General features: G+C 38.2%; 2 protein-coding genes and 4 long non-coding RNA genes across 12 annotated transcripts; 1 reads left to right on the top strand and 5 right to left on the bottom strand.

Annotated features, from left to right (window-relative positions):
* Positions 1-1583: 1583 nt before the first annotated feature.
* LOC124342059 (kinectin-like) lies at positions 1584-2723 on the bottom strand. Its single transcript, XM_046795030.1, has one exon. It carries the CDS (start codon positions 2721-2723, stop codon positions 1584-1586), a length of 1140 nt encoding a protein of 379 aa, XP_046650986.1.
* A 2657-nt stretch (positions 2724-5380) lies between these two features.
* LOC124343095 lies at positions 5381-7160 on the bottom strand. The gene is made up of 3 exons (XR_006919151.1): positions 6395-7160; positions 5831-6337; positions 5381-5765 (listed from the first exon to the last, which is right to left on the bottom strand). It is a non-coding gene; the product is annotated as an uncharacterized LOC124343095 (long non-coding RNA).
* A 286-nt stretch (positions 7161-7446) lies between these two features.
* LOC124343106 lies at positions 7447-8683 on the bottom strand. Its single transcript, XR_006919163.1, has 2 exons — positions 8646-8683; positions 7447-8598 (listed from the first exon to the last, which is right to left on the bottom strand). It is a non-coding gene; the product is annotated as an uncharacterized LOC124343106 (long non-coding RNA).
* A 6-nt stretch (positions 8684-8689) lies between these two features.
* Positions 8690-10249, bottom strand: LOC124343071 (serine/threonine-protein kinase/endoribonuclease IRE1-like). Its single transcript, XM_046796192.1, has 4 exons — positions 10069-10249; positions 9532-9753; positions 8945-9465; positions 8690-8868 (listed from the first exon to the last, which is right to left on the bottom strand). Exons 3-4 carry the CDS (start codon positions 9381-9383, stop codon positions 8699-8701), a joined length of 609 nt encoding a protein of 202 aa, XP_046652148.1. The 5' UTR covers positions 9384-9465; positions 9532-9753; positions 10069-10249; the 3' UTR covers positions 8690-8698.
* Positions 10250-21164: 10915 nt separating this feature from the next.
* On the bottom strand, positions 21165-25887 carry LOC124343102. The gene is made up of 3 exons (XR_006919159.1): positions 25467-25887; positions 25101-25174; positions 21165-21179 (listed from the first exon to the last, which is right to left on the bottom strand). It is a non-coding gene; the product is annotated as an uncharacterized LOC124343102 (long non-coding RNA).
* Positions 23701-25177, top strand: LOC124343091. 7 transcript variants are annotated; one of them, XR_006919147.1, is made up of 7 exons: positions 23701-23789; positions 23985-24133; positions 24210-24330; positions 24407-24542; positions 24611-24711; positions 24858-24933; positions 25136-25176. It is a non-coding gene; the product is annotated as an uncharacterized LOC124343091 (long non-coding RNA). The 7 variants fall into 7 exon arrangements; XR_006919144.1 differs by having other exon boundaries at positions 23719-23789; positions 23964-24133; XR_006919146.1 differs by having other exon boundaries at positions 23762-23930; positions 24014-24133.
* Positions 25888-27277: the final 1390 nt, after the last annotated feature.

Raw genomic sequence — 27277 nt, forward strand, 5'->3', positions numbered from 1 at the left:
ATGGATGCGCCATAGTCAATTTAAAGAAATGGGAGAATGCAATGTCCTTCAATGATGGGAGGTTTACTTTGTTTTTTATTGCTTATTGATTGACCTCACAAGAGTATTTTGTGCGATTCGCCCTTGAAAGAAATGACCAAGTAATAATAGATAGTGTAGGTGAAAATATATACTCCCGGTGGAATAATTATTATAATGATAAGACTCGTTTATTTAAAAAATCTCTCTCCGTGTGTCATCAGCTCTATCTTTGTCCTCTGTTGTTTACGTGGTAACGATGATTGGGTTGATGCTAACGAACGATAGACGGAAGAACCGAGTTAATATTATCCTAGACGTTTTTCAAACCCTTTCCTCTTTCCTTCATTCTAAAGCTTCGTGATTGGTTGTTGCTCTTGATAAACCAGACATATCAAGGACAAAGCTCTTAAAAAGAACAAAAGAATTGTTTTTTTTTTTAACATTTTTCACAGCAGTATCTTATTTATTGAAATTCCACAAAATGATTTTTCTCGATTCAGTAGAGAAATTGAATTAAAATACGTGAATGACAATTTTATAGATAAGTAGACATGAAAATCTAATATAATCGTAATAAAAATGAATCGTCGATTGGTCAGACTTTAAAGGCGGATTTTTGATTTTCTTCGATTGTTTCCATTAGTCGGTCAATTCAGGCATTTACCCTTCGTTCAAAGTGAGCAAATAATTCGCTTGTTTCTTCAATACGAATGAGCCGGGCAGATGTTCATGTAAAAGAAGTTCGATACAATTATCGGGCGACATTTCACGAACCAAATAGTTTTCACATTTCACTTTCAACTCTTCCAGAAAATATTTGTCGGCAGCGATCAATAGGCCAACGGCCATCGATTCCATCGCTGTTGTACTCAATCGGCCCGTGTAGATGAAGCGAAGCAGTTCATGGAACACATCCGGTTCAATGTCTTCAATTGTAATCCGATTGGTCAATTTGTCTTTGGTTGGATGCTCAAACATGGCAGCAAACACTTCACTTTTGGCAGCCAAAATGGATTTGTGGGCGTTGAATTGACGGTCTTCAATGTTGAATCTCACGTCGCTGAATTTCATTTCATTGAATAATTTTTCGAATTGAATAGATAATCCATCACTGCAGTCAATAGCAGCCGAATCTGTTGATGAAACGGGCTTTTGTTCCAGCACAGGAAGATCAACATTCGTCCAGTAATTATTATATTTACGTGTAACGGGTACTATTGTCTTAGTAAGAGCGGTAATCGTACAGTAAAATGTGAGTGTGCCATTTGACCGACGTAGAGACACTTGCGATTTCGGGATTTGACATCCGGCTGGATGAAATGGTAATGTACGGTCGTCATGACGTAATGGATGTCCGTTTTCTTTTATAATTGACACTTTCAAAAACTCTGGGTCGACACCTTTTTCCGTTTTAGAATCAATGTGATTGGCAGTGATGACTAATTTGTCTCTCACGTCTATCAATTCCATATACCATGAACTATGTGGAGTTTGTTGGGACGAAAAGTAACGTGACACGACCGATTTCCCATTACCGTCTGTAGTTTGAAGGAAAGGCACTTTCACGTCACTCCATATGAAATGGACTGAGACGATGTCACATCTTCTAGTAGTTCATCTTGTAATTGTTGCAAAGCCGACTGACTGGATTGAAGGAGACGATCGTCGTCTTCCATTTTGCGCCTTAACCGCCCATCGTTTTCGGCCAAACTGAGATTTTTCGCTTCGAGTTCAGTAATGATTCTAGTTTTTGACTCTAGCTCACTTGTAGCGACGGTCAACTGCGAGGTGTCAAATTGTTGTTCACTTAGGCAAGTCCGGAGTTGCTCCATTTCCACTCGACTTTCTCGATTTTGCTCTTGAAGTTTTGTAATTGTTCTGTTTTTGGATACCAGAGCACGTTGACTCGAAGCCAGTTCTTCGTGCACCTTGTGCAATTTTTTCTCTTCAAGGCTATTTTGTAGTTTCTCCAAATTCGCTCGTTTATATGCAATAACTCTATCCTTGGCTTCAATTTTGCGCCATAGCCCCGAATTCTCGTTTGTCAACTGGAGATTTTCCCCTATAATCTCAGTCATTTCATGTTTCTTTTCTTCCAGTTCGCATTTGGTAGTTTCCAACTCGTCGTGTACGTTCTGAAACATTTGCAGCTTTGATGAGGAGTCTGTCAGTTGTGATTGAAGCAGACTCAACTCATTCTCCAAACGTTCTTTATCCAATGCAATCAGATTTTTCTCAATCGCACTGGATGCGATAATTCTATCTCTGTCTTCGATAATTCTATCCCTGTCTTCAGTTTTTCGCTTAAGTCGCGAATTTTCATTTGTCAAGCGGAGATTTTTCTCCGTAATGTCAGTAATAAGACTTTTCTTTTCTTCGAGTTTGCTTTTGGTAGTTGCTAACTTGTTGTGGAATTGTCGTAACTTGGAATGGGAGTCTGTCAGTTGGGATTGAACTAGACTCAACTCATTCGCCAAACGTTGGTTTTCCAATACAATCTGGTTCTTTTCATCGACTTTTGCCTTCAGACGAAGAAAACTTTGGTTGTTCAAGTCTTCTCCGCTGGCAGTCGAAAATCCATCGTTAATTAAAGGTCGGGGAAGTGCATGCTGTTTGGTGCATGCAGCGTCAGGTTTAATTTTATTCAGGTTAGCAGCCGAACGCCGAGTTTGTGATTCGGTCATTCGACTGAAGAATTCCATGATCCAAAGAAAAAGGCAAGCAAATATAGTTACTTCCAAAGTTCCGATCATTTTTAAACTGTGTGATAGTTTGTTTGTTTGCAATTGAAAACTGCGATGTTGACTATTTCCGTTGGGGTTGCTTATATAGACTTGCCAGGGGAATCCCGTTTTGCACTTTCCATTTCCACTGTTACATCATATTTCTAATTATGTTTATGTTATTTAACTTTTTGTATTGACTCGTTTTCACACTTTAAGATCCAACTCACATTGTTCAATTAGTTATGAATTAATTGCAATTCATTTTAAACTTTTAATTGCATTTTGAAATAAAGGTTTTCCGAATTCCGGATGGGATTCAATGTTGCCGGTCTGGACATGTCTGGAAAACGACAGGGCGCCCATAGCGGTGAATCCACAAACTAAAGAAGTATTACGTAATAGTATCACAGAATTTTTTAATTCTCATCACTTTTGTATTTTTATGCGTTCGGTTGTACCGTGTATAATTTAATATGTTTTAAAATACGTGGGAAGAATACGTTTGTATGTTTTTTTTTAAATTGTTTTAGGTTTCGTACTTTCTATTTAGTTCGTGTGTTACTATCTTGATAGCGGCGTTCAAACCAAAACAATCATTTTTCATTGTTTATTGAATTGAGATTTCACGTTAATTATTTCTGGGTTCTTCATTAGCATAAATTTTTTGTAGGTGGGTTTGTAAAAACGTTAACGAAGCTAATTATAAATGACATAGGTGCTGGTGAAGTTACTTTCGGGTTACTTTCGTCTGCTACTGTCTCAATCAGCTGAGCCCCTAAGAGACTGGTGTCGTCCCCCCAAAAATGGTCTCGTAATTTGTGACAATTTCTGTGTTTAACAGCAGTATCTAACATCGTTTAAAACAAGACGGATTATTGATTTTGTTATTTCAGTTCTCGCCGGTGGACTAGCAATTACGACTACTGGCTGATTATAGTTGAATGGCGATTCTCGGAATCACACAGAAGACTCGGGATTTGGACATGAGAAACTAAAATCGGCAATGACACCTACTCCCATGAACGTGAGGAAGCTGCTATCGAATCAAGTCATTCTTCATCTCCATTAAGTTAAAGTTTAGTTTTTTCCAAACCCAAAACAAGACAAATAAGAGCAAACATAGCTTCCTCTATTCTGTCAAGTTCGTAACCAATTTTAAATTTTTTATTAATTCAGATAAACATCATCCCGACTGGAGAAACTACCGATGTTGGCCGAGTTACGTCCCACTTGAATGATTCTTCCCCTTTCTTTAATGTCCTCGTGTACACCCATGTGAGTGTGGGTGTATTCACGAGGACCTCCTTTTTCCTATCTTGCCTGGTGGATTCCACTTTTCAACGGATGGAGCACCTGTGGATGGATGCCTGACCGAATACTTCCCAGGCTTAAAGGTAGGAGAAATACATCTCTATTCTTCCTTTTGGTTTTTTTTTTGAAGTGTTGATTGTAAACCGTTACGGAATACGATTATTTCGGTTGACTATGGAACTAACCAATGGAAGGGGGGAACTTTTGAAAATGAAAAAATGGAAAATTTTATAGAACGATTGCAGATAAGCTCCGTGGAGGCAGGCAGGCCGAAGACTTTGTTTATTCAAAATGTGTGAGTTTTAAAAACACACTCAAATTTTAGATTTTTGGGTCATTTGAGTATATTCTCAATTCTGATTCTTCATCCAACACTGTTTCTGTCGGAGACTTGTTGTTGGCAGATGGATGTCTGTATCTTCTCGCTGCTTTCGAAAAGAACAATAGCACAGATACTTTTTTTCCATTTATTGTTCCGTTCTTGGGAAAGTTTTGGCGTTGCTGGGGAATCGCCAAATTTGCGTCTTGTTTTACGTCTTGCGTATCTCCGGGTATATATCTTGAATTCACTTCCATATCTGGAATTACAGCGCAATATTATTGCGCCAGAAGGTTTTCTTGAAAACGTCCCATGACATGAGGATCACCATTTGACGCAAAACACACTCAAATATTTTGACTGTATAAGGAGATGTCCAATCCGCCCGATGGATGGCAATAGTCCGGTAATTTGCTTTTTCTTCACGTTTTTAAAATTCTTTTCGAGTTGTCGTGAAAAGAAACATAAAGATTACGACTATTCGTCGTCTTTTTTATCTTTAATGTTGTCGTAAGATCCTTTGAGAGTCTTTTTTTTTTTTTCTTATTAGACTTTCCCATTTACAACAGCCACAACTTTTTTATGATGGATTTGGCATTTTTCCCATCTGAGCTGTCTCTTTTCTTATAGCCATTAGCGGGTTAGTTTTATAGAATTTTTTAACTTAACAACGTCATTTCAAACTCATTGAATTATTGAATTATAAAAATATCTCCCCAGCCCAAATATCATCGGCACCTAATGCATGTCAAATATTATTTTCACCTGTACAAAATTCATTAAGCTCATTTTCTAACAAACAGTTAAGTCTGTGACGTATCCATTAAATTCCAATACCGAGGCACTTTGATCCCATCCAAAACTTTTAGCAATTGTACCGTCACCAACATCAACCGTCGGCGATTCAATTTTTTGTTTAGTCGCAGCATCCGCCATGTCCCCAAAAGCGGAATGAGAAAAACCACGAACGAAATCTCAACCGACCTAAAAAAGAACTGCATAGTCTGAGTGAGATAAATGTCACTTAAACATTTTATTATCGTCACCATCCGCAGGAAATAGAAAATGGGGGCGCGTCACATAGACTACGTCCGCATACGTCCTTTTTCAATACAGATAATGTGGAGGAATCAAATGAATTTTCTTAGTCATTTGGAGCAAATTGTGGAAATTTGATTTCGATTGTCGCAGCAACGCAGATTTATTTTTTTTGTTTTTGGCCTGTCGTAATTGATTTAATACGAGTCAGATCGTTTTTGTTTGTTTATGCTATGAAATGTTGGCGATTCTTGTTATGACGTCGGCCGATGAAATCCTGTCGTTGGGGTTTTTCTTCAACATGTCCATGATGATAGCGCGTAGCATGGGATGTTTTTGCTCTTCTATGGCTGCAATGATATGTCATCGTTATATCTGATATTCAAGTTTGGTTAAAGAAATGGAACACACATACCTTTCAGATTGACTGGCTTGTCATTGACAATGTCGGCGGGGATATTGAATTGTCAGCCGTAGGGGTGACGTCCCTTCAAAAGATAAAAGCCGAAAATGAGACCGGCGGAAAAGACGTCACTTTTAACGGTTCCTTCTTGACGAAGGGGTGTTGTTCGATTGAAATTCTCCTTCATCTGCAAGATTTTCAGGGGCCAGCCAATTATCGGGTCGTGTGTTGAGCTCGGTCGTCGAGAAACTTCCCCTGTCGTTGAGTGGCGAACTGAGTCCGAAATCGGCCCATTTCATCGACACATTTCCTCCATCAATTGGATGGACAGAAATGAAAACATTTTGGGGTTTAATATCCCAGTAGATGAATCCATTTTCGTGAATGTGCGCCAATCCCTTTGCCAACTGGAGGCAAACTTCTTGTTCTGGCGGCATCATCTCGCTATAGTTTTTCTGGGCCTCGTCGCCGTTGAATAGTTGATTCAGTGATAATTGGCACAGTTCCAATGCGTAATATCTGATTGGATCAAACAACATTATTGAAGTGATTTATTAAGCCACTTGCAATATTCACCTGAAATCACTGTTCAGTCGCTTTCAACGTGATAAAGGTTTACGACATTGGGGTGATTTAACTTTTGCAGAGCTTCTTCTCCCCCTTTGTTGTTTTGAACGTTTTCGATTTGAATTCGCTTGACGGCCACTTTTCTATTCATCCACGTCCCTTGGTAAACGGTCCCGTAACAGCCCCGCCCTATCAATTTGCACCTGTCTAGGATTATACAAGTCAACACCATCTTCTCTCGGCTCACGCTCACGACCGTCCAAGACTTGACTGACTTGACTCACCAACTGTTGATGGCGAGTTGCCGATCGAAACTTGCCTTCCTGTCAGAAACCGGCCACGCCCCTTTCCAACAAACCAGGCTCGGCCGAATGAAGCCAGCGGCAATATGAATGTCGCGGAGCTCATCCGCTAAATTGTTTTGGTGTTGTTTCTTTGAACGCTCGTTCGGTTGTTTGCCTGTTTGACTTCTCTAGGTCTCTCTCCCTGCCCGGTTCTATTTCTCTTTAACCTTTTTTTTTGTGTCAGGGGAATTTGGTGAACGACAAGGATCCCAATAGAAAGGCAACTCTATTTCCTCTAATAGAACGAGATATAGCGTTAGAATACCTATACGTTTACAATTGTTTTCGCATGTTCATTTTTTTGGAGCCCAAAGAAAAGTTCATTTTATTGAAACTCGGGAAATGTAACTTATTGAAGGCAACGGCTTACGATGACACGAGGACATGATAGTGTTGCTTTGATGTCCATAGAATAGGTCCTGTGTAACCGTGGGTTATATTCAACAAATTAATCGAAAATGTTCAATCCAGATCAAAGTTTTATTTGGACTTTATAGACTAAATTTCGATTGGATTTCCGATTCACATCCTCCTTCCTGGTCGTGATTGAACTTTACCAATATTCTCGTCGTTAATGCAGATCCTATGTGCTATGTCTGTGAAAAGGAAATGAATATAACTCATCGATGATCATTGGTTAAATCAAGTCGCACAACTTTGGTTCGAATACTTGTCCATAATAGCCTATACATATGCAATGGATAAATTTAACATCGATTCAACCAACGATCAGTTTATTACAACAAAAGTTTAATCAAGAACAAATACTTGAATAATGCTCAAGTGTAACTAACTCAGCTACAAGTGAAAGTCATTGGTTATTAGATTCTATTTGATATTTTAAAAATTTAATTTTTCCGCCAATTAAATGTTCCGCAATTTCCTTTTTCAGTTGTTTCTTCATGGAGGACAGAGTTCTTGAAGAGTAGCTTGAGGGGATATGCGTCAAAGGTTTCACGTTGTATTTTTTGGCAATTTCGTTGTTGTAAGTTGCTAAAATGTATTGGCGCAATGGCAATTCCTCGTTGATGCTAGGATTTTTCCATCCAGGATAGACCTTGGCATAGTCTCTGTAGGGATAAGCGAAAGTCAAACCTATTGTCAAGGTGAAATGTGTCGTCTTCTTCGTAAGATTGACTGCATGTCTTGTGATCCAATTCCTCAGTGTATACATAATGTGTTCCTGCAACTCCCCCTGGTTGATGAACTGCATCATGAGGTCTGTCTTGTGTGTCGTGATTGGCCGCCTTGATGCACAGACTATTACACATGCGACAAGAAGCGTCGCATCGAGGGAGTGCTGCTTTATCGTTCACATTTTTCATATGCTGGACCACTTTTGGACTCATTTCTTCTGAAAATTCTCTTTGATTTTTAATAGCTTCTTGCTTTTCCACCACTTCAATTAATGTTTTCAAGCAGGCCTCTTGAAATTCTTTCTTCTCTTCCTTGTCGCATTCTTTGTATTTGCCACTGCATTTTATTAGAAATGCCGAGCCTAAAGTTTTGGTCTGCAAGTAACGATCTAAAAATTCTCGTAATTGGTCGACAAAAGTTTGCGCTTTTTTTTGTCGACTTTGACTGCTGCCGCTTTGTTAATTGCATCTCTCAAATGATTTCTGAAAGTTTCCCATTCTTCCTCGATGTTGGGGACCTTTTGAGCGATTAGATAGGTGGAGCACGTCTGCGTAAAACCTCTGAGGATTACCTATGCAATCGAGTGCTTGATCCAGTTGATTTCTTTCCAGCAAGTCGATCAAATGGAGATCCATGTGCTTTTGCATGCACCTTGCGTCGTATAGCCAATGCTCGTATCGAAGTCCTTGAAATGTCCTCGTCATTTTAGTTGGTGATGATAATTAACATAACCTGGAATAATTTGTACTTTCAATATGTAACAATTTAGTCTTTGACACCGTAAAGAAATTTTTAGACAGCGATTTGTTGATTTTCCTTTCGACTTTGTTTCTCAATTCCCATCGATTGTGACAAAGTTCGGTTGAACCGATCGCCCAATTCTTAACTGGAGTTCTATCAAGTTGTTGATTCTTGTTACGACGTCGGCCGATGAAATCCTCTCGTCGGGATTATCTTTCAACATTTCCATGATGATCGCGTGCATGAGATGTTCTTTTATTTCTGTAATGATGATGAAGCATTCAAATTAAAATTTGCTATAGAAATCTGCCATAGGCTTTTAAGAAACGGAACATACTTGTCATATTGACTGGCCTATTCCTGACAATGTTTGGTAGAACATTTACAGCTGAACCAAAAGGATGATCACCGCCTAATAGGTAATAGCCGAAAACAAGTCCCGCGCTAAAAACGTCGCTCTTGACGGTTCCTCTCTGTCGAATGTTGGGTGTTGTCGTCGTAGTTTTACAATCATTTTCTTCCTCTTCAAATATCTTCATTATCTCAGGGGAAAACCAGTTGTTGGTTCCTCTCATTCCACTTATGGAATGACTTCCTCTTTCGTTCACTTGTTTACCAAGTCCGAAATCGGCCCATTTCATTAACACTTTTTCTCCGATGGAATCCACCCAGATGAGAACGTTTTCCGGTTTGAGATGTCGATGGATCAATCGGTTATTATGAATGTGCGCCAATCCCTTGGCCAACTGGAGACAAACTTTTTTTTCTGGGGGCATGAGTCCACGATATTTTTTCGGGTTCGTCTCATCCAAGAATTTGTGATCCAGCGATGCCTGGCACAGTTCCAGCGCATAATATCTGATTTGACAGAACAAAAATATTAGAGCACCTTTTCTTTTTATGCCTATTGAGAATTTTATTCACCTGAAATCACTGTCCAGTCGCTGTCAACGTGATAAAGTTTGACGACATTTGGATGGTGGAGTTTTTTCAGCGCATCTTCTCTTTTGTTGTTTTCACAATTTGTTTTTTTTTTCAATTCGCTTGACTGCAACTATTTTATTGTTCCATTCTCCTCTAAAAACGACCCCGTAACCCCCACTTCCTAAAATGGATGTCCTGTCGAATTTCATCGAAAGAGAAACACTTTCGTGTAAAGAAAAAAACAACATATCTTTATTCAAAATGATGTAAGTTTAATTGGTGAAAGGCTGTTAAATATTAAAATAGTCTAATTCGAAATATGTACAATTAAACAAACAAAATTTCCCCTGACTCGACTTGTTACTGTCAAATGTTAACATATTAAACGACATTGCAACTCATTTTTAATTAAACTCTGGTGAACGAACCCAATTAATTTGCCCGTCTATTTTTTGAATCTTCTGTTTTTGTTTTGAACGACTCTCTCATAGGCTATTTTGATTAGTTAATCAATGTTTAAACTTGTACTACTTAAACGTTGAATTTGTAGCCATTTTTCGATTGGGACGAGGTGTCCTTGAACGAGAAGAGAAACGATCACGCCATCACTGTCGCAACTTGTCTCGCCAACTGCTGGCCAGTTACTGAAGTTCTTGCCTTTCCATCGGAAACTGTTGGCTGGCCACGTCACCACAAAAAAAGGGCTTGTCGCCGCTTCCAAAATAATCAGTCGGAAAGTATCTTTTTCTCCGTATCAAGCTTTTGTGGTTGTATTGACATGTTGTGGACAAGACTCTCCCGAGACTGTCGTGTTTCAAGAGCTCTTTTTCTTTCTTTGATTCACTATTTAATCGAATATTTACTGAATGCAGTTCCGGATTCTTTTTTCATCGTATGATTTTAACATGATAACGTATGATAACGTTTGGTTTACCCCGGCCTTCGTAACAATATTTCATGCACGTCTCTATCATGTTCATTGCTGATGCCAGAAGTATATTTTTCCTTGATATTGTGCTGCATATGAAAGGCATCTTCCTTCTCCGGCTGCGCATTGGAAAATAAATGACGAAACAAGTAAAAGATTTGAAATTTAAAATGAGATTTTATTTGAATCGATAAAGAGAGAAAAACAAAATTAAAAGAAAATAAACAAATAAAAGAAACTGGACCAGCTCACCCACCATCGAAATAGTCGCCCACTTGCTCGGCTGCTTTGTCCACCCGCAACGCACGTCAGAAACTGACGGACTCGTTTGAGGGTACTGAAACCCCCCGTCAAGGTGTTAGTCAACTGTACACTGGCGTGCGAGTGAAAACGATCTAATTCCTTTCACCGTATATAGGAGCCATGATAACTCAACTTATATACAAGTGACACTTACTTCACACCAGCGACCAGCGAACCAACTCCGTCGACGGGTTCATCCACCAATCCCTTTGGATTGTCACGAGGAGGCAACGTCATCGCAAGGCAACAACTATTCCCATAGGTAAAACTGACGTCCAGCTTCAATTGTTACTTAACTTTAATTTAAAAAACAAGACAAAACATTTAGCGAAATTAATTTGGAAGAACTAAGTACATTCTACGACATTTTTCTAACTTTTCCCAAATGGTAACGTCCTTGTTTTCTTTATCGTTAGATGGTCGATGAGTGCTTACGTCATTGTTGATGCCGAGCTCACTCGACAAATAACCGTTGGCAAAGATGTTTCCTCTCGTGTCCAGTTCAGGCTTCAGGGCACTCCATTGTTACCGGCAGATTTTGAATTACGTTTATTAAACCTATAACCTTAACCCCATATTGGTTTTCAATCCTCTTTACATTACTCCCATGGCGTCCGAGGGTCAGCCGAGGATTCGCACCTCATCGCTGCCTCATCCGACTTCTGCCGCCAATTTCGGTTTAATTTCTTTTGGCTTAAATATCTTCCATTTTGGCAAATTTTCGAACGGCTTCTTCCATTTCTTCTTCTTCTCTTCTAGACTTTTCACTTGATCCTGTAAGCGCTCGATCCTTTCGGTCTGGGATACTCGTAGTTCTTCCATTTCCGCCTGACCGGATTGGAGAAGACGATCAGTTTCTTCCAATTTTTGCCTCAACTGTGAATCGTTTTCGGTCCAACGGAGAATTTCCGTTTCAAGTTCAGAAATGGTTTTATTCTTTGACTCAAACTTTGACTCAATGTCAGTCATTTGACGTTTGTTATTTTCGAGTTCCCTTTTCGTAGTTGCTAACTCGTCGTGTACTTTCTGTAACATTTGCAGGTTGGAATGGGAGTCTTTCAGTTGTGATTGAACTAGACTCAACTCATTCGCCAAACGTTCTTTTTCCAATACAATCTGGTTTTTCTCAATCGCACTAGATGCGATAATTTTATCTCTGTCTTCGATTTTCCGCCTGAGACGCGAATCGTCTTTTTTCAAGTGGAGATTTTTCTCCGTAATGTCAGTCATTAAACGTTTGTTATTTTCGAGTTCGTTTTTGGTGATTGCCAACTCGATGTGTACAGTTTGAAACATTTGCGGGCTGGAGCTGGACCTCAGTTGTGTTTGAAGCAGAGTCAACTCATTCGCTAAGCGTTCTTTATCCATCACAAGGTTCTTCTCAATCGCTCGACTGGATGCCATAATTCTATCGCTGTCTTCGATAATTCTATCCCTGTCTTCAGTTTTTCGCTTAAGTCGCGAATTTTCATTTGTCAAGCGGAGATTTTTCTCCGTAATGTCAGTAATAAGACTTTTCTTTTCTTCGAGTTTGCTTTTGGTAGTTGCTAACTTGTTGTGGAATTGTCGTAACTTGGAATGGGAGTCTGTCAGTTGTGATTGAACTAGACTCAACTCATTCGCCAAACGTTGGTTTTTCCAATACAATCTGGTTTTTCTCAATCGCACTGGATGCCATAATTTTATCCCTGTCTTCGATTGTTCGCCTAAGCCCCGAATTCTCATTTGTCAAATGGAGATTTTCTCCTGTATTGGCAGAATTTAGACTTTTCGTTTCTTCCAGTTCGCTTTTGGTGGCTGCCAACTCGTCGTGTACGTTCTGAAACATTTGCAGCTTTGATGAGGAGTCTGCCAGTTGTGATTGAACTTGACTCAACTCATTCTCCAAACGTTCTTTATCCAATAAAATCTGGTATTTCTCAATCGCACTGGATGCGATAATTTTATCTCTGTCTTCAATATTTCGCCAAAGTTGCGAATCGTTTTCGGCTAAACGGAGATTTTCCGTTTCAAGTTCAGAAATGGTTGTATTCTTCGACTCTAGCTCACTTGTAGCTATGGCCAACTCGCGCGTGTCCAATTGTTGTTCATTTAGGCAAGTCCGGAGTTGCTCCAATTCCACTCGACTTTCTCGATTTTGCTCTTGAAGTTTTGTTATGGCTCTATTTTTGGATGCCAGAACACGTTGACTCGAAGCCAGTTCTTCGTGCACCTTGTGCAATTTTTTCTCTTCAAGACTATTCTGTAGTTTCTCCAAATTCACTCGTTTATATGCAATAACTCTATCCTTGGCTTCAATTTTGCGCCATAGCCCCGAATTCTCGTTTGTCAACTGGAGATTTTCCCCTTTAATCTCAGTAATTTCACGTTTCTTTTCTTCCAGTTCGCATTTGGTAGTTTCCAACTCGTCGTGTACATTTTGAAATTGTCGTAGCTTTGAATCGGAGTCTGCCAGTTGTGATTGAACTAGACTCAACTCATTCGCTATGCGTTCTTTTTCTAATTCAATCAGGTTCTTTTCGTCTTCCTTCAGACGAAGAAAACTTTGGTTGTTCAAGTCTTCTCCGCTGGGAGTCGAAAATCCATCGTTAATTACAGGTCGAGGAAGTGCATGCTGTTTGGTGCATGCAACGTCAGGTTTAATCTTATTCAGGTTAGCAGACGAATGCCGAGTTTGTTTTTCGGTCGATCTGCAGAGTATATTCATGATCCAGATAATCAAAACAAATAGGAAAGCCAATATAGTGACTACCACCAACATGTCGTTCATTTTCAGCACTGTTTGTTTGTTTGTTTGCTAGTGAAAAATGCTATGTCTGTCTTTGTCTGTTGTCTCTGTGTCTGTGTATTGCCGTTGGGGTTGCCTATGTAGACTTGCCAGGGGAATCCCTTTTCGCATCGTCCATTTCCACTGTTATGTGACAACTCCACCCACTTCACTTCTGGTAGAGGCCAAGCAACTCGCACCTGCTTGACGCTCTATTAGACATCATGTATCCACACCTGTTGACGCTCTATTAGACAATATGTATCAACACCTGTTGCCCTTTCTTTTCATAGGCCGTGACTGATCACTGGACCAAACCACCTACTTTCCTTTCTTTGTATTTCTCTATTGGACCATAACCATTGGGTATGGTGCAATATGTTTCCCCGAGTTTCCCTTTGTCTTCCCTCAGTATAAAAGCCCGACGTCTGCCTAATCCCGGCAGATCGTCACCGGCAACTGTACCCTTCAAACAAACTGGTAAATACACATTTAAAAGTCTTTGTGTTACTATTGTATTATTATTGTGAGTATCATCACAAATTGGTGAACGTGCCAGTTTTTGGTTACGAACATTCAATTTAAAACTTCACATCCACCGAGGGAAGAAGCAGATATCACCAGAATGGGTAAGTGAATGACGACTCAAAATTTACCTTCTAGCGATACATCTTTTTCTGTATTGAACGAGTCCCTGATAGGGGAGGTCGATTTAAACGAAGATCAGTATACCAATTCACTCCCACACGATGTTTTAAAGATTAGAGAGAAATTTTTGTTAGAGTGGAATAATTTAATTTAACTCTCTCAAGATGTTGCATCAGATAGTTCCTCCACTCGACGTGTAACAAGAAGCGATACACTTGCGAAAAAGAAAGAAATATCAAGTAAAGTTTATAACTCTTTAAAGTAGTATACGTATGAATTATATAAGAAAGAATTAGGTGGTTCACAGTATATTACTGGAGATGCAAAAAAAAAAAAAAAAAAGTAATAGCTAACCTAACAACTTACCTCACCCAAATAAAAGTCGATCCTTAATTTTCGATCCTATAGTCCAAGAAATTGAAACAGCGCACAGCAAAAAATTTGATTTTCGGACAAAAGCTTTTAGGTTATTTAAACGTGCGTTGTTGTTTAAACAGAGATATCTAGAAAACTATGCGAAGAGCCTTGAAACATAGGTAGACAACCAAAAATATAGGACTGCGAAGGAAGTAGATAAAATACGAGGAAAATTTTCTAAGAAACTTGCAGATGCCCTTGTTGAAAACACACGTTTAACTGGAGAAATAGACGATAGTACAAGAACTAATTATCTACGTAAAAATTTGATAACTGACTTAGAGGAAAAGTTAAAAACACAAACTAGTAGTGACGATAAGACACTTATTCTAACAAAAACCGAATTAGAATCAGCAAAGCAGAAATTAACGGTCCTAACAGACCAGAACGTACAACTAACTGCCCAATTAACGAAATTACAACAGGACGTTGCCACTAAACAATTATCAGTAGATTCTTTAAGACAAACAAATAAAGGATTACACTTAGATATAGCTACGTTACAACAACAGTTAGCACAACAGACAGCAAAATCACTCAACCCCCAAACATGACACCGACTCCTCCGAATCCTCCAGCACCACCGACCGCTCCTATACCAAATCCTTTAAACCAACAGCAAGCCCCTAGAGCACCTTCCCCCGATCCAAACAATGTTCCATTAACTAAAAGTCATCTCCGTGAACTATACTCACAGGATGAACGAAAATCAATTCCAGTTTACAAAGGGAAAAGAGGAGATCAACTTATAAATAACTGGTTAAAAGACGCCGAAAGAGTAGCGCAAAGCGCAGGATGGAGCGCTAAGGATAAAATTAAATATTTTTCAGACAGATTAAGAGGTGATGCCGCGGATTGGCACAGTGACTACATAGATCACGTTGCAAATAAAGAAGATTACGATGCGTGGGAGAAAGCTATCATTAGCAGATTTTTAACGGAAACAGAGATCGAGAACCTTAAGAAACAATTAAATAAACTAAAACAGATGCCTGATCAGAGTACCCAATCTTATGTTTCAAGACTTAATCATTTATATGACATTATTCATGGAAAGGAAATAGTTCTTGATGAAACAATTGCACCCCCTGAAGCCGTAGTTCTGGCTAGATCCCTTAAGAAAATTAGAGGAGAAGCAAAACAAAAGATATTGCTAAAAGGCTTGTTACCAAAAATAGTACAGGCCGTGTGGACCAGAATTGACGTAAATAGCCCTTATGAAGATGTTTGCGAGATAGTTTATGCAGCAGAAACTATAGTAAGTAGAATGGAGCAGAACGAAGAGAAAAGTCTAAAAGCAACAATTGCAGGTATTTCAGTTCACGAAGACGAGCAAGACGTAGAGCTTCAAAGACAGAAAAATAAGCTTTCCAAACTTGAAAAACAGCTAGCAGGTCTAAATATCGAATAGCGACCATAGGACTTTTTAACCACACCAGTGTACATAAATTACCAATTATAGCTAATATAGCTCAACTAATGAGAATCCCAGTAACATTTAGTAACCTTAAGACACAAGCATTAATACTTAATAGATACCAGTGAGCTTCAAGCTTCTTAACACACCGTTTGTTAATATGTATTCCGTATGATGATATTAGAAATTACAAGTTAAGAATTACAAACGACCCAAACGTACAGTTATTTAGAACAGTTTCAGTAGTAGTAGTTAAACCTATTGGTAGATATGACTTAAGCATTAGATTAGCTCGTAGACACCCATTTATTCACCAATTTTATGTTATAACAAATCTAGATGAAGGTTGTATTTTAGGCTATGATTTCCTTGCAGCTAACAAGATTGTTATTAACCCCAGTGAACGTATTATTAGTTATACACATGAGAATGAATTAAGAAACTTGATCATACCCCCTTTATCATTATGTTCAATCAGTATAGCCACACCTCCACAGCTCGATTTAGCAGGAGTCCCAGTGGAGCAGAAAGAAAATTTGAACAACTTGTTGCTTAGCTATTTTTCCATTTTCACCGAAAATATTAATGAGTTGGGTAAAGCGAAATCGATTTAACATTCAATCCATACCACGCAATTACCAGATGTTATGCCCATGAGGCGCACCCCAGAGAGATTGAGATTAGTAGTGAAAAAAAAAAAAAAAAACAGATTGAGGATATGTTAAGAAATAATATCATTAGACCAAGTACCAGCCCATTTGCCTGTCCTATCTTGCTAGTAGCGAAGAAGGAAGAAGGTCAAATGAGGTTTTGTGTCGACTATCGCCCGCTAAACAATGTAACAGTTAGAGACAGATATCCAATTCCCAATATTCAGTTGATTATCGATAGCCTTCACGGCGCGAAATATTTTTCAACTTTGGATTTGCTCAATGGATATTGGCAGATCGAAATAGAAGAAAAGCATAAATAAAAAATTGCTTTCATATGCGAGTATGGACTTTACGAGTTCAACTGCATGCCTTTTGGTTTGTGCAATGCTCCGAGTACTACTTTCCAGAGGGAAATGAACACCTTATTTAAAGATGTCTTATAAGAATTTGTACTTGTTTATTTGGACGACATCATCGTTTTAGTAAAACGATGGATGAACATATTCGACACTTGCGGATAGTATTCGACCTGCTAACACAAGAGAATCTTAAAATAAGTAAAAGTGACGTAATGACGTGTGACGAGAAGTAAATGTGACTTCTTTAAGACAAAGATAAAGTACCTAGGACATATTATTACAGCTAGTGGATTTCATCCCGACGACGGGAAAAAAACGTTCCATACTAAACTACCCTGAACCGTTGAACGTTAAGCAATTATCGTCCTTTTTAGGTTTGGCTAATTATTATCGCAAATTCGTACGCGAGTACGTGGAAATAGCTCATTTCTTGACAGAACTAACGAAAAAAGATAGTACATGGGTATGGGGCAAGAAAGAAAGGGACGCCTTTCAACGTATCAAACATTGCCTAACCAGCAATCCACTTCTGAGGTATCCAGATTTTACCATGGGAATTTCTAGTCACGCGGACGCCTCAGAATACGGAATTGATGCAGTATTAGCGCAGATACAGTATGTACCGCCCTCAGAAACGGATCCAGAAGCCATACACGGAGAACACGAAGTAGTAATAGCTTAGTTTATACTTCGCGACATTTAGACGAACGAGAACGAATTTAGAATATTTCAGAAAAAGAATGTTTAGCCATTGTACATGCATTAGAGCATTTCATTATTATTCATTCATTCTTTATGATAGAACTTTTAAAGTATTTACAGATCATAAACCGTAAGAAACGTTGATGAAAAAAAAGGACCCACACGGAAGATTAGCACGTTGGGCATACGAAATGAAGGCATATAATATGACTCTTATACACCGTCCTGGCCAGGAGAATCAGAATGCAGATGGTTTAAGTAGACAACCACTCCCAGTAATAGGCGCTATATTAAAACCCGAAATAATGCAAAACGATTGGATAACAGCGCAACGTAACGACAAATATTGCAAATAAATAATTCGAATAATTAGTGAATGAACGAAAAAACAAGAAAACGACAAACAAGAATTTCAATTTGATAATGCAGGTTTACTCGTAACCTATGACGAAAAAATTGTAGTACCAAAAGAAAAGAAAGCAAGAAATAATAAGGTGAATCATGACCACATGTTAGCAGGGCATTTAGGAGTAACAAAGAGCTTAGCGAGAATTAAACGCCAATACCTTTGGCCCGGACTAGGCAACGACGTTAAGGCATATGTGAGCAACTGCATCACATGTGCTAAACGCAAAGCCTACGGCTCAATTAAAGCACCACTTAAACCTTTGCCACCTGTGACCAAAGTTTGGAAACAGATCGCAATGGATGTAGTTGGACCGGTCACGGAAAGTAGTAATGGAAATAAATATATATTAGTTCTGTCTGATTATGCAAGTAGATTTGTTATGACAATTCCAATGGAGAATCAAAAAGCTTATACGATAGCTGAACACTTAGTAAAGAAAGTTTATACTAAATATGGTCCACCAGAAAGAGTACTAACCGATCAAGGTACCAATTTTCATTCGAAACTTATCTCTCATATCTGTGTGTTATTTAAAATCAAGCAGATCAAGACCACTAGTTACCAACCACAAACAGATGGTCTTGTAGAAAGATTTAATCGCACACTATGCGATATGCTTGCTTGTTATGTTAACGAAAAACTTTCTTCTTCTTTCTTTCTTTCAGTCTTGGGATATGTACCTCGACTTTGTGACATTCGCTTATAACACTTCGCAACATTCAAGCATCGATAGTTGTCTATTTAATCTATTCTTTAAACGTAATCCAATTATACCCAATGTCATTGCAATAACGCAAGACGTTCAAGTCTTTGAAGACGACGATGACTACGAAAGACTTTGGAGAAAAGCTCTAGAATATTCAAAAGTAAAATTAGAAAAGAGCAAGTAAAGTAAAAGCAATCTTATGATCAATGGAATAAATTAATGAAATTAAACATCAATGATCATGTTCTTTTAAAAGTTTTTTTTAGTAGTTTTATTTAAGATTTAAAAAAAAAAACTATTCCCATGTCGTGTTGTTTTCTCTTCCATATTCGTGTCAAACTTTAAATTGGCTGAATACGGAATATAAAATGCGGCGAATATGCAGGATATTAACATAAAAAAAAAAAATAAAAAAATTCAATCTTAGTGCATAAAAAATCCGGGCGGACGTAAAAAACACCAATCAATAGCTAAACACAAATAAAAATAACGTCCTAACTAACACAAATGAATTTGATAAAAAAAAAAAAAAAAACCCTATTTTGTTTTCTTTCGTTTTCCGTTAGGCATAGGCCTACTGTTCAATTATTCTCTAAACTTGAAAGACAAACAAGAGATTAGAAAAATTCTTCCTAAAAATCTCCAAATACCTTACAAAAGTATATCTAATTAGAAAAGTAAAAGTAAAATATTCTTCAGCATCATTCTTACAAACTCTATACAATTTAAAAAATAAATAAACAAAATAAGTCAATGACCCCGCTGGCAATACGCATACCTTAACGAAAGTGAAAGCATCACTCACACCGAATTTTCACAAGAAAGTGAACGCATACGCCATCTAGCGCTAAAAGTAAGAACCACCCCGCCCATATAGCAGCTATTGTCAATTTTCTCTCCTTCCGTAATAACCAGCACGATCAAATAAAAGTAAACTGAACCTTTCCCATATTCAATTCAATCATATTAAAATCACCTAAATTTATCATAATACACTCTATTTTCTTCAGTCAAGTAAAGTAAAAATAAAAAACAAAAAAAAAAAAAACCTACATTCTAAGACTCACCCAAAATACATGCATATGTTCGTTTTTCTATACTTCATTTTCCCTTCTCTTCCCCAAATTAAACTAAAAAAAAAAAAAAGAAAAGGAAACTTCCATTTCCACATTGTATTCCAAAAAACATAAAAATTTGGTACAATTAGAACGACTTACAATAATCAGTCGCCAAGTTGAAGCCGGCCTAAATCTGGGAACTCCAAGTCCTCTTTGGGAAAGATTCTGCCCTCGGGGAAGAATACATCAAATCCCGACTCGCAGAACCACAAAAAACGAGCCGACGGGATATCAAAAAATTTCCGATACCTGGCATAACCAGGATATCGCCTACAAATAACAAAAAGAAATAGTTAGTTAATCAACAATAAAAACAGCCACAGCAACAAACTTAAAAAAAAAAAAAAAGTAATGAAAAAACTTACGCAAATAACCGCTCGCGCGCGTCCGGAGGAACAAAGTCTCGACGGAATTCTTGCAAATTTAAAAACTGCCAGCTCGCTAAAGGCTGCTGCAGAATCCAGTCAAAACGCAGACGATCACTCACAGACAAATGAACATCGTCTGGGATATAAAAATATCGCAGAGCGAGTTCAAGAGCGTGTTGTTGCGAAGGCTCCATTTTTGAATGTTAAAACCGAACTGGAGCGACAGCCACAATTTCGAAAATAAAAAAAAAAATTTACAAAGAAAATTAACAACATGATGCAGTTAACTATACAATAATTCCACCCAGACGGCGCCATCGCATCGCATCGCATCGCATCGCATCGCATCGCACACACACGACGCTTCTCACACAAGGCAAGACTACAATCACTCAATCATCTACGGCAACAACTTTCAAATTAAAAAGGACCCCATTCAACTAAGCATATACTCTAATTAAAATTGGTAATGGATTTCTGAATTTTACGTACTTACGAAAATGTATGTTATCCTTTAAAATATCCTTTTTGTGTTTGTTTAACACGTTTTCTTGATAACCAATTTCTTAAATATACAACCACTTAAAATAGCAGCAAATTTAAAACTGACTTGTAAAATGTATTTTACTGTGTATCCTTCCTCCGAACAAAAGAACCACCGGGAAGGGGAGGAGTGTGACAACTCCACCCACTTCACTTCTGGTAGAGGCCAAGCAACTCGCACCTGCTTGACGCTCTATTAGACATCATGTATCCACACCTGTTGACGCTCTATTAGACAATATGTATCAACACCTGTTGCCCTTTCTTTTCATAGGCCGTGACTGATCACTGGACCAAACCACCTACTTTCCTTTCTTTGTATTTCTCTATTGGACCATAACCATTGGGTATGGTGCAATATGTTTCCCCGAGTTTCCCTTTGTCTTCCCTCAGTATAAAAGCCCGACGTCTGCCTAATCCCGGCAGATCGTCACCGGCAACTGTACCCTTCAAACAAACTGGTAAATACACATTTAAAAGTCTTTGTGTTACTATTGTATTATTATTGTGAGTATCATCACAGTTACATCAGATTTCTAATTATGTTTATGCTATTTTACCTTTTTTTATTGATTTGTTATGTAGTGTAAGGTGTAACAAACATTGTTCAATTAGTTTTGAATTTATTGCAATTTATTTTAAACTTTTAATTGCATTTTAAATAAAGGAGGTTTTCGGAATTCCGGTTGGGATTCAATGTTGCCGGTCTGGACATGTCTGGAAAACGACAGTGCGTCCATAGCGGTAAGTTCGCCAACTAAGAATTTTGTTTTTTAGGTGGGTTTGCAAAAACGTTGACTGCATTCATTTTCTGTAAACTAAAATCAGCAACAAAATTGAATATTCATCTCTTCTTCTTTTTTACTTTTTATTTGTTGGTTTTTAGATATTTAGAGTTTTAATAATGGAAATGAATGGACATCATCATTAACAACAACTGTAGCCTACCTTTAGCATGGTGTATTAGTATGGTGGGGGAACTTTGGTTGGAATCGGCTATCTCGAATGAAGCCAGTTTCCGGACAAGAGGCGGAGCTTAGTGCAAAAGTCGAAATTCTTAACAGCCAATTGCAGGGCTGGTCGCACCTTCTCTGGTGCCCTCTATGAACCAAGATACTAATTTCTTTTAAAAATCGACATTTCGGTTCACGTTCGTTCGAAGACGTCCATTTAATGTTCGTATACGATGTAACCGTTTGATCAATGATCATGGTTTGATCATTTGATTAATGAGTAGTGTAAAATTTATCCAAATGGCGTCATTTTCCATTTTGATGAAGATGAGATTGAGATCATAAAGGGTAAATTATTTTAGGCCAACTACATCCACAACAATGGCGACTGAGAGATGTCAGAGCTACACCAAAGCATGTGTTAGGTAAATATGTACATTATAATTGCTTTACTCTTCAGTCAGTATAATTCACACGCAACATATTTTTTTCAGGGCCTACAAGACAACAGAACAACAGACGCCCATCATTGGAAGATTTGCCTCTAAATGGTCCTGTGAAGAAGAAGAAACTGCAGCCAAGATGCAAAACAATTACGTCAATTTTGGGGACACCTATTTCCAGCATTGTTCTAAATCAGTTAACTACTATTCACCACACAGATTGTAGGAACAGTTCCCAACCTATAACTAAATCGCTTTGCACAAATGCTCTCTCAGGTATAACTTTATCAAGAACTTATGTTGATTGAGCAATTTCCTTTAAATCAATAATTTTTTAATTTGTTATTTTCTAATTAGATTCTGGTCCAAGCCACGTGATGTTTGAAGACGACACTCTGATGGATTATGCTCCTGTGCCTATCACTACTACTGTAACAGGTATTTTAAAACACTATACAGTGATTCAAACTGTTGTTATATTTCAATTTCTTAAAATTAGATCCTGGGCTGAGCCAAGTAATGTTTGAAGACGACAATATTATGGATTCTGCTCCTGTGCCTATCACTACTACTCTCCCTGTTATACTTTCAAACTCAACCGTAAATTGAACTGTTGTAATTGCAATTGAATGTAATGTAATGTAAATGCAAAAGAAAAAGCTAGTGTTAAAAAAAGTTTCAAACTCGGAACTACAGCGCATACCAAAGATGTAAATACAAAGTAATCTCAATTAAATTTCTCTGATTCAATTTATTTTCATATTTTTTGGTTATTTCATACAATTTTAATATTACACAAATCTACTTAGTCTAATAACAATCAAAATAGAATATTATAGGTTACTAAGTTACACAAGCAATGTGAAATCGGACTCAGAGAATTTTCAAATCGTTGCCGTTGCCAGCATTCAAGGGGGTTTTTAGCTCATAGTTCACCTATTTGTCCACCAGGTAGCGCTGATCAGGTGCGACCACTGGCTTCAGCCGAGATAGCCGATTCCAACCATAAGTTCCCCCACCATACTAATACACCATGCCTTTAGGAATCATCAACGAACATTGCGAAACTTGCCCGGGAATATGCGTGTTAGTGCAAATTGTTCTACAAAATTGTAATTTTAATTATTGATTTAGTGTTTTTTCCCCGTGTCGAAGTAATGGCAGACAGGTTCATTTTTCTTTTGCTATTTAATATTGCTGTAATAATAAATAGCAAAAGAAAAATAGTAAAGTAAACCAAACCCCGTCATATGACTCATATCATAGCAATAGTTGATGTATTAGCGGTATTAATGTAATCATTTTCAAAATTTCATTTTTATTGTTTTTTTTCTTCCAGATTTTTAAAAATCTCGTCTTTGCCGCTTAATTTCCCTTCGGTATTTAATTCGGTTTGGCAACATGACATGCATTGCCAACTTAGCCTGTATGGCTCCTCCTTCTTCCTTAATCCTTCTTCTCCCCGCCAAAAAAATGCAGTCAGCCAGTCACAGTCAGTCAGCAGCATGGACCATGGAGCATACGGTGAGGCAGTCACAGCCTTTGCGTTAGTTGTGGAGCATTGGAAGATATTGTTGTGTTTAGTTGTTTATCGAGACGAAGGCTATGAATGTTGAATACTGCACCAGCTTCAATCAGCTATTTTTGTTTTTTGAATGATAAGTGGTAAATTACATTAATCTCAACTAATTTTTACAGAATGTGTTGGTTCTATTCTAGACTTGGTCGATTCCTTTCCCCATGTGCAGCAGTGCAGTTAAATCGTAGCTGATATCATGTGACATCTTTCTGCAATGATGATATGTTCATTCTGTTCAGCACAAAGTTGTGTGGTGATTCAATATTAGTCATGAAGGACTCTATTTTAAGTTATACAATTCAGATAAGTTGGTTGGTGATTATTGTATTATTAACTATAATGTCTTTTTCATGATGTTTGGATAGTGATTCAAAATTGCTCATCGGTATAGCAAGATGACTGGATTATTACAGTAGTGATACAGTCCAGATGGGATTCCACTCGAGAAATTACAGTTGTGAATTTTGGTCCAAGGCTATCCTGCTGGTATGTTCTATTTATAAATTATAACTTTGGTCAGCCAGTTAAGAATTCATGACAACAAAAGAAATTCTGTTTCCAGGCCGATGATTGGAAGTGAAATCAACTGTTTTGGATGTAATTACGAGTTCCTTATTCCTTCAGCGCCCTACAGCTAGTGTTTGATGGCCAGTCACCCTGTATGGATGACTTTCAACTGTAACATCTAAGGAAATCATGTGAGGATAGTATTTTTTTCTAAATGTGAGGTTTAATTTGTGGTAGTGCTATATTTTCTCTCTCGTAGGTTGGTTTCCTGATTGACCTGTTCATATCAGCTGTTTATGTTTGGTTTTTCTTACATTCGCCACCAACACAATCAGCTGGAAGATTGATTCTCATTCTGTGGTAGTATTTCTTGCAAATGTGATACAGACTTGGACTGATGATTTTGAGGATACTTTATTCTATAACAATTGTTTAAAATTGTATTGCTTGTACAGTATGTATTTGTTTATCTAACATTAACTTATTTTTATTGTTTCGTTTTTTAGAGAATCCTAGTGTTGGAGCCTGGCGTGTCTGCAGTGTGTGTACATTTGGCGGTTACTGGTTAATCCTCGACATTGCGTAAGTTGTGTGTGCCGCAGTGATGATTTGGGCTCTTTCTGTCTTGGCTTACGGCAATCCCGCACTTGGTGGTAACTCACGGGGTACATTGTTGCTCAATCGAATCCCTCGGTAAGGTCTGAGATGAGCCACCAAACGACACCAAAGTTCAAGAATTTCAATTGTACATTTCATTAATACTAACGATAACAATTCAATCTAGGAAATATTCTTCCGGCGTCTTCAGCTCACCTCCCGTCACCTTGGGGATGTGGTGGTGTAGTGGATTAGAGCGTCAACGCTTCATAAAAAGGCAATGAGGCTCTGGTTTCGAAACCTAGCTGAACCCGTCAAAAACCTGTAGCGTCGCGCCGTGGAGAAAGGCAGCATGCATAACACAGGGATCCTTGATTGCTTTCAAGGATATGACGTTAAACATACGGTGATGTGATTAATCACATCTTCCAAATTGGAAACGAAACAGCGTCATTAGATCGGGATTAAATTCCTGCGATAGTGCGCTATATAAATTCAAAACATACATACATACATACCTCTGGATTATGGCTTCTGCTCCTGCTGTCGGACGATGTCTTTCTGTAAGAAAACAGAAACCTGAGATTGATCCTTACACACACCGCAACTGCCGTTATTAAGGTCAGTTTCTTAGCCTACCCACTAGTATAAACACTAGGAAATATTCTATTAACGCTATACACACCAGCGATAGACTACTTAATTTTAGGACAAAACAGCATTTGAAAACGCGATTTTTTAGTAGTTCTATTCCCCCTATGAATGAAAGCATTCATATTTTGTTTTGGCCTTTTTCTTTTAATCGATTAGCAATTCCCTCTCTTTGTCCATGTTTGTTGTTCTTTGCGCAATCCAGCGCGTTTCGCCCGCTCTTGTTTAAATTATTGATGTCCACCTTTTCGTGTTTGAGGATTAGTTCGTCAATTCCAAGATATCTTTAGCCAGAAATGATGGGGTCTTCTCCCTTTTTCAGCAAGTAGGTAATAGCGAACAGTAGTCATGTGTTTGGCACATGATGCATGATGGAGAGCCATTTACTTAAATCTTCGTTGAATAAAAATCGAAATAGCGCAGGTTCCATTATTTCGGTCTCCTCTTTCGCCACCTAAATAGTCACGCACAAATGGGAACATTTTAATTCATTTCTCCATAATGATGCACAAATGTTTTCAAACAAGATCAAATGAAGCTTCCAGTACGTGTGCAATGTATCCGTTAGTGTTGAATCAATGAGAAGGAATGATTTTGTCACTTTTATGACGAAAGGGCTTCCCTCCACCTGGGGAGGATAAGGTAGATCCTACCGCATTTCACCACTTGAGATCTTATTTTACATATCTTGTCCCGGCAGCTAATTGCATCCTCTTTTGTCGTTAGCCACTTTTTGGGATTTGAAAGTTGTTTTCCCGCTGTTTATTCAAACTTATCGACCACTGCATTTCAAACCCTTTCCTCTCGTTCTCTTTCTTCGTTACAAGAAGAAAAACTTGTCTTGACTACTTTCGTCAGTTTGTTTGAAAACGAACTTCAGCTCGAGCCTAGCTGGGTCCGCATTTGCAGGTTTCGTGATTCCACCGGCGGGTAGTTTTTTATCAGGTGCAGTCGAGAGAAGCAGAGGGAGTTGTAATAGGTCGGACTTGGTCATCCGCAACGGACTAATCAAAGGTGAACGTTTACAGGGAATCATCCAATCAGAGCATAATCTAAACAACACTTCCGAACGACACGTTCGAACACGCACATCGCCTTTATCGGCTCTTTTGGTTTAATTTTTGTTTTGTATCGCAAATGTTAGCAGCTGTAGGCAAATAGAAATTTAATAGAATAGAAAGAATTCGCCGGATCAGATATGCAATCGTTGCTTGACAGAAAGTCCATTTGTATAACTTGTAATAGAGCCAGACAGAAGTCTAATCCCAATTTTCGAAGATGTAACTAAATCAAAGTTAATGTTCAAAAGTCTGAAATGTGATCGTAGAAGTAAGAAAGCGACTTACAGGCCAAACCTCCGGAAAAGGTCCTTGTCGCATTTTAATACTTTATTATTATTATTTAATTCCTTTATTAACCAGGGAAGTATGCCTATACATGAACTTTCTAACGCTTTTGAAAAAATTTTCTAGTCAGATGGATCGGGCGAAATCGGGAAAAAACTTTTGAAAGAAATTAATTCCTGCCGTCCTCTTGACTTCACCAATATCATTGACACTGCGAATACGGCAGCCTCTTGCTGACGTATACTTATTTTTACCATTTTCGCATAATAATCAACAAAATATCAGCCAAGAATCTGTTTTTTTCTTTTTCCCCTGGCCGAGTAAAATGAAAG

This window comes from Daphnia pulicaria, chromosome 6 (assembly GCF_021234035.1).
Source record: "Daphnia pulicaria isolate SC F1-1A chromosome 6, SC_F0-13Bv2, whole genome shotgun sequence".
Lineage (NCBI taxonomy): Eukaryota > Metazoa > Arthropoda > Branchiopoda > Diplostraca > Daphniidae > Daphnia > Daphnia pulicaria.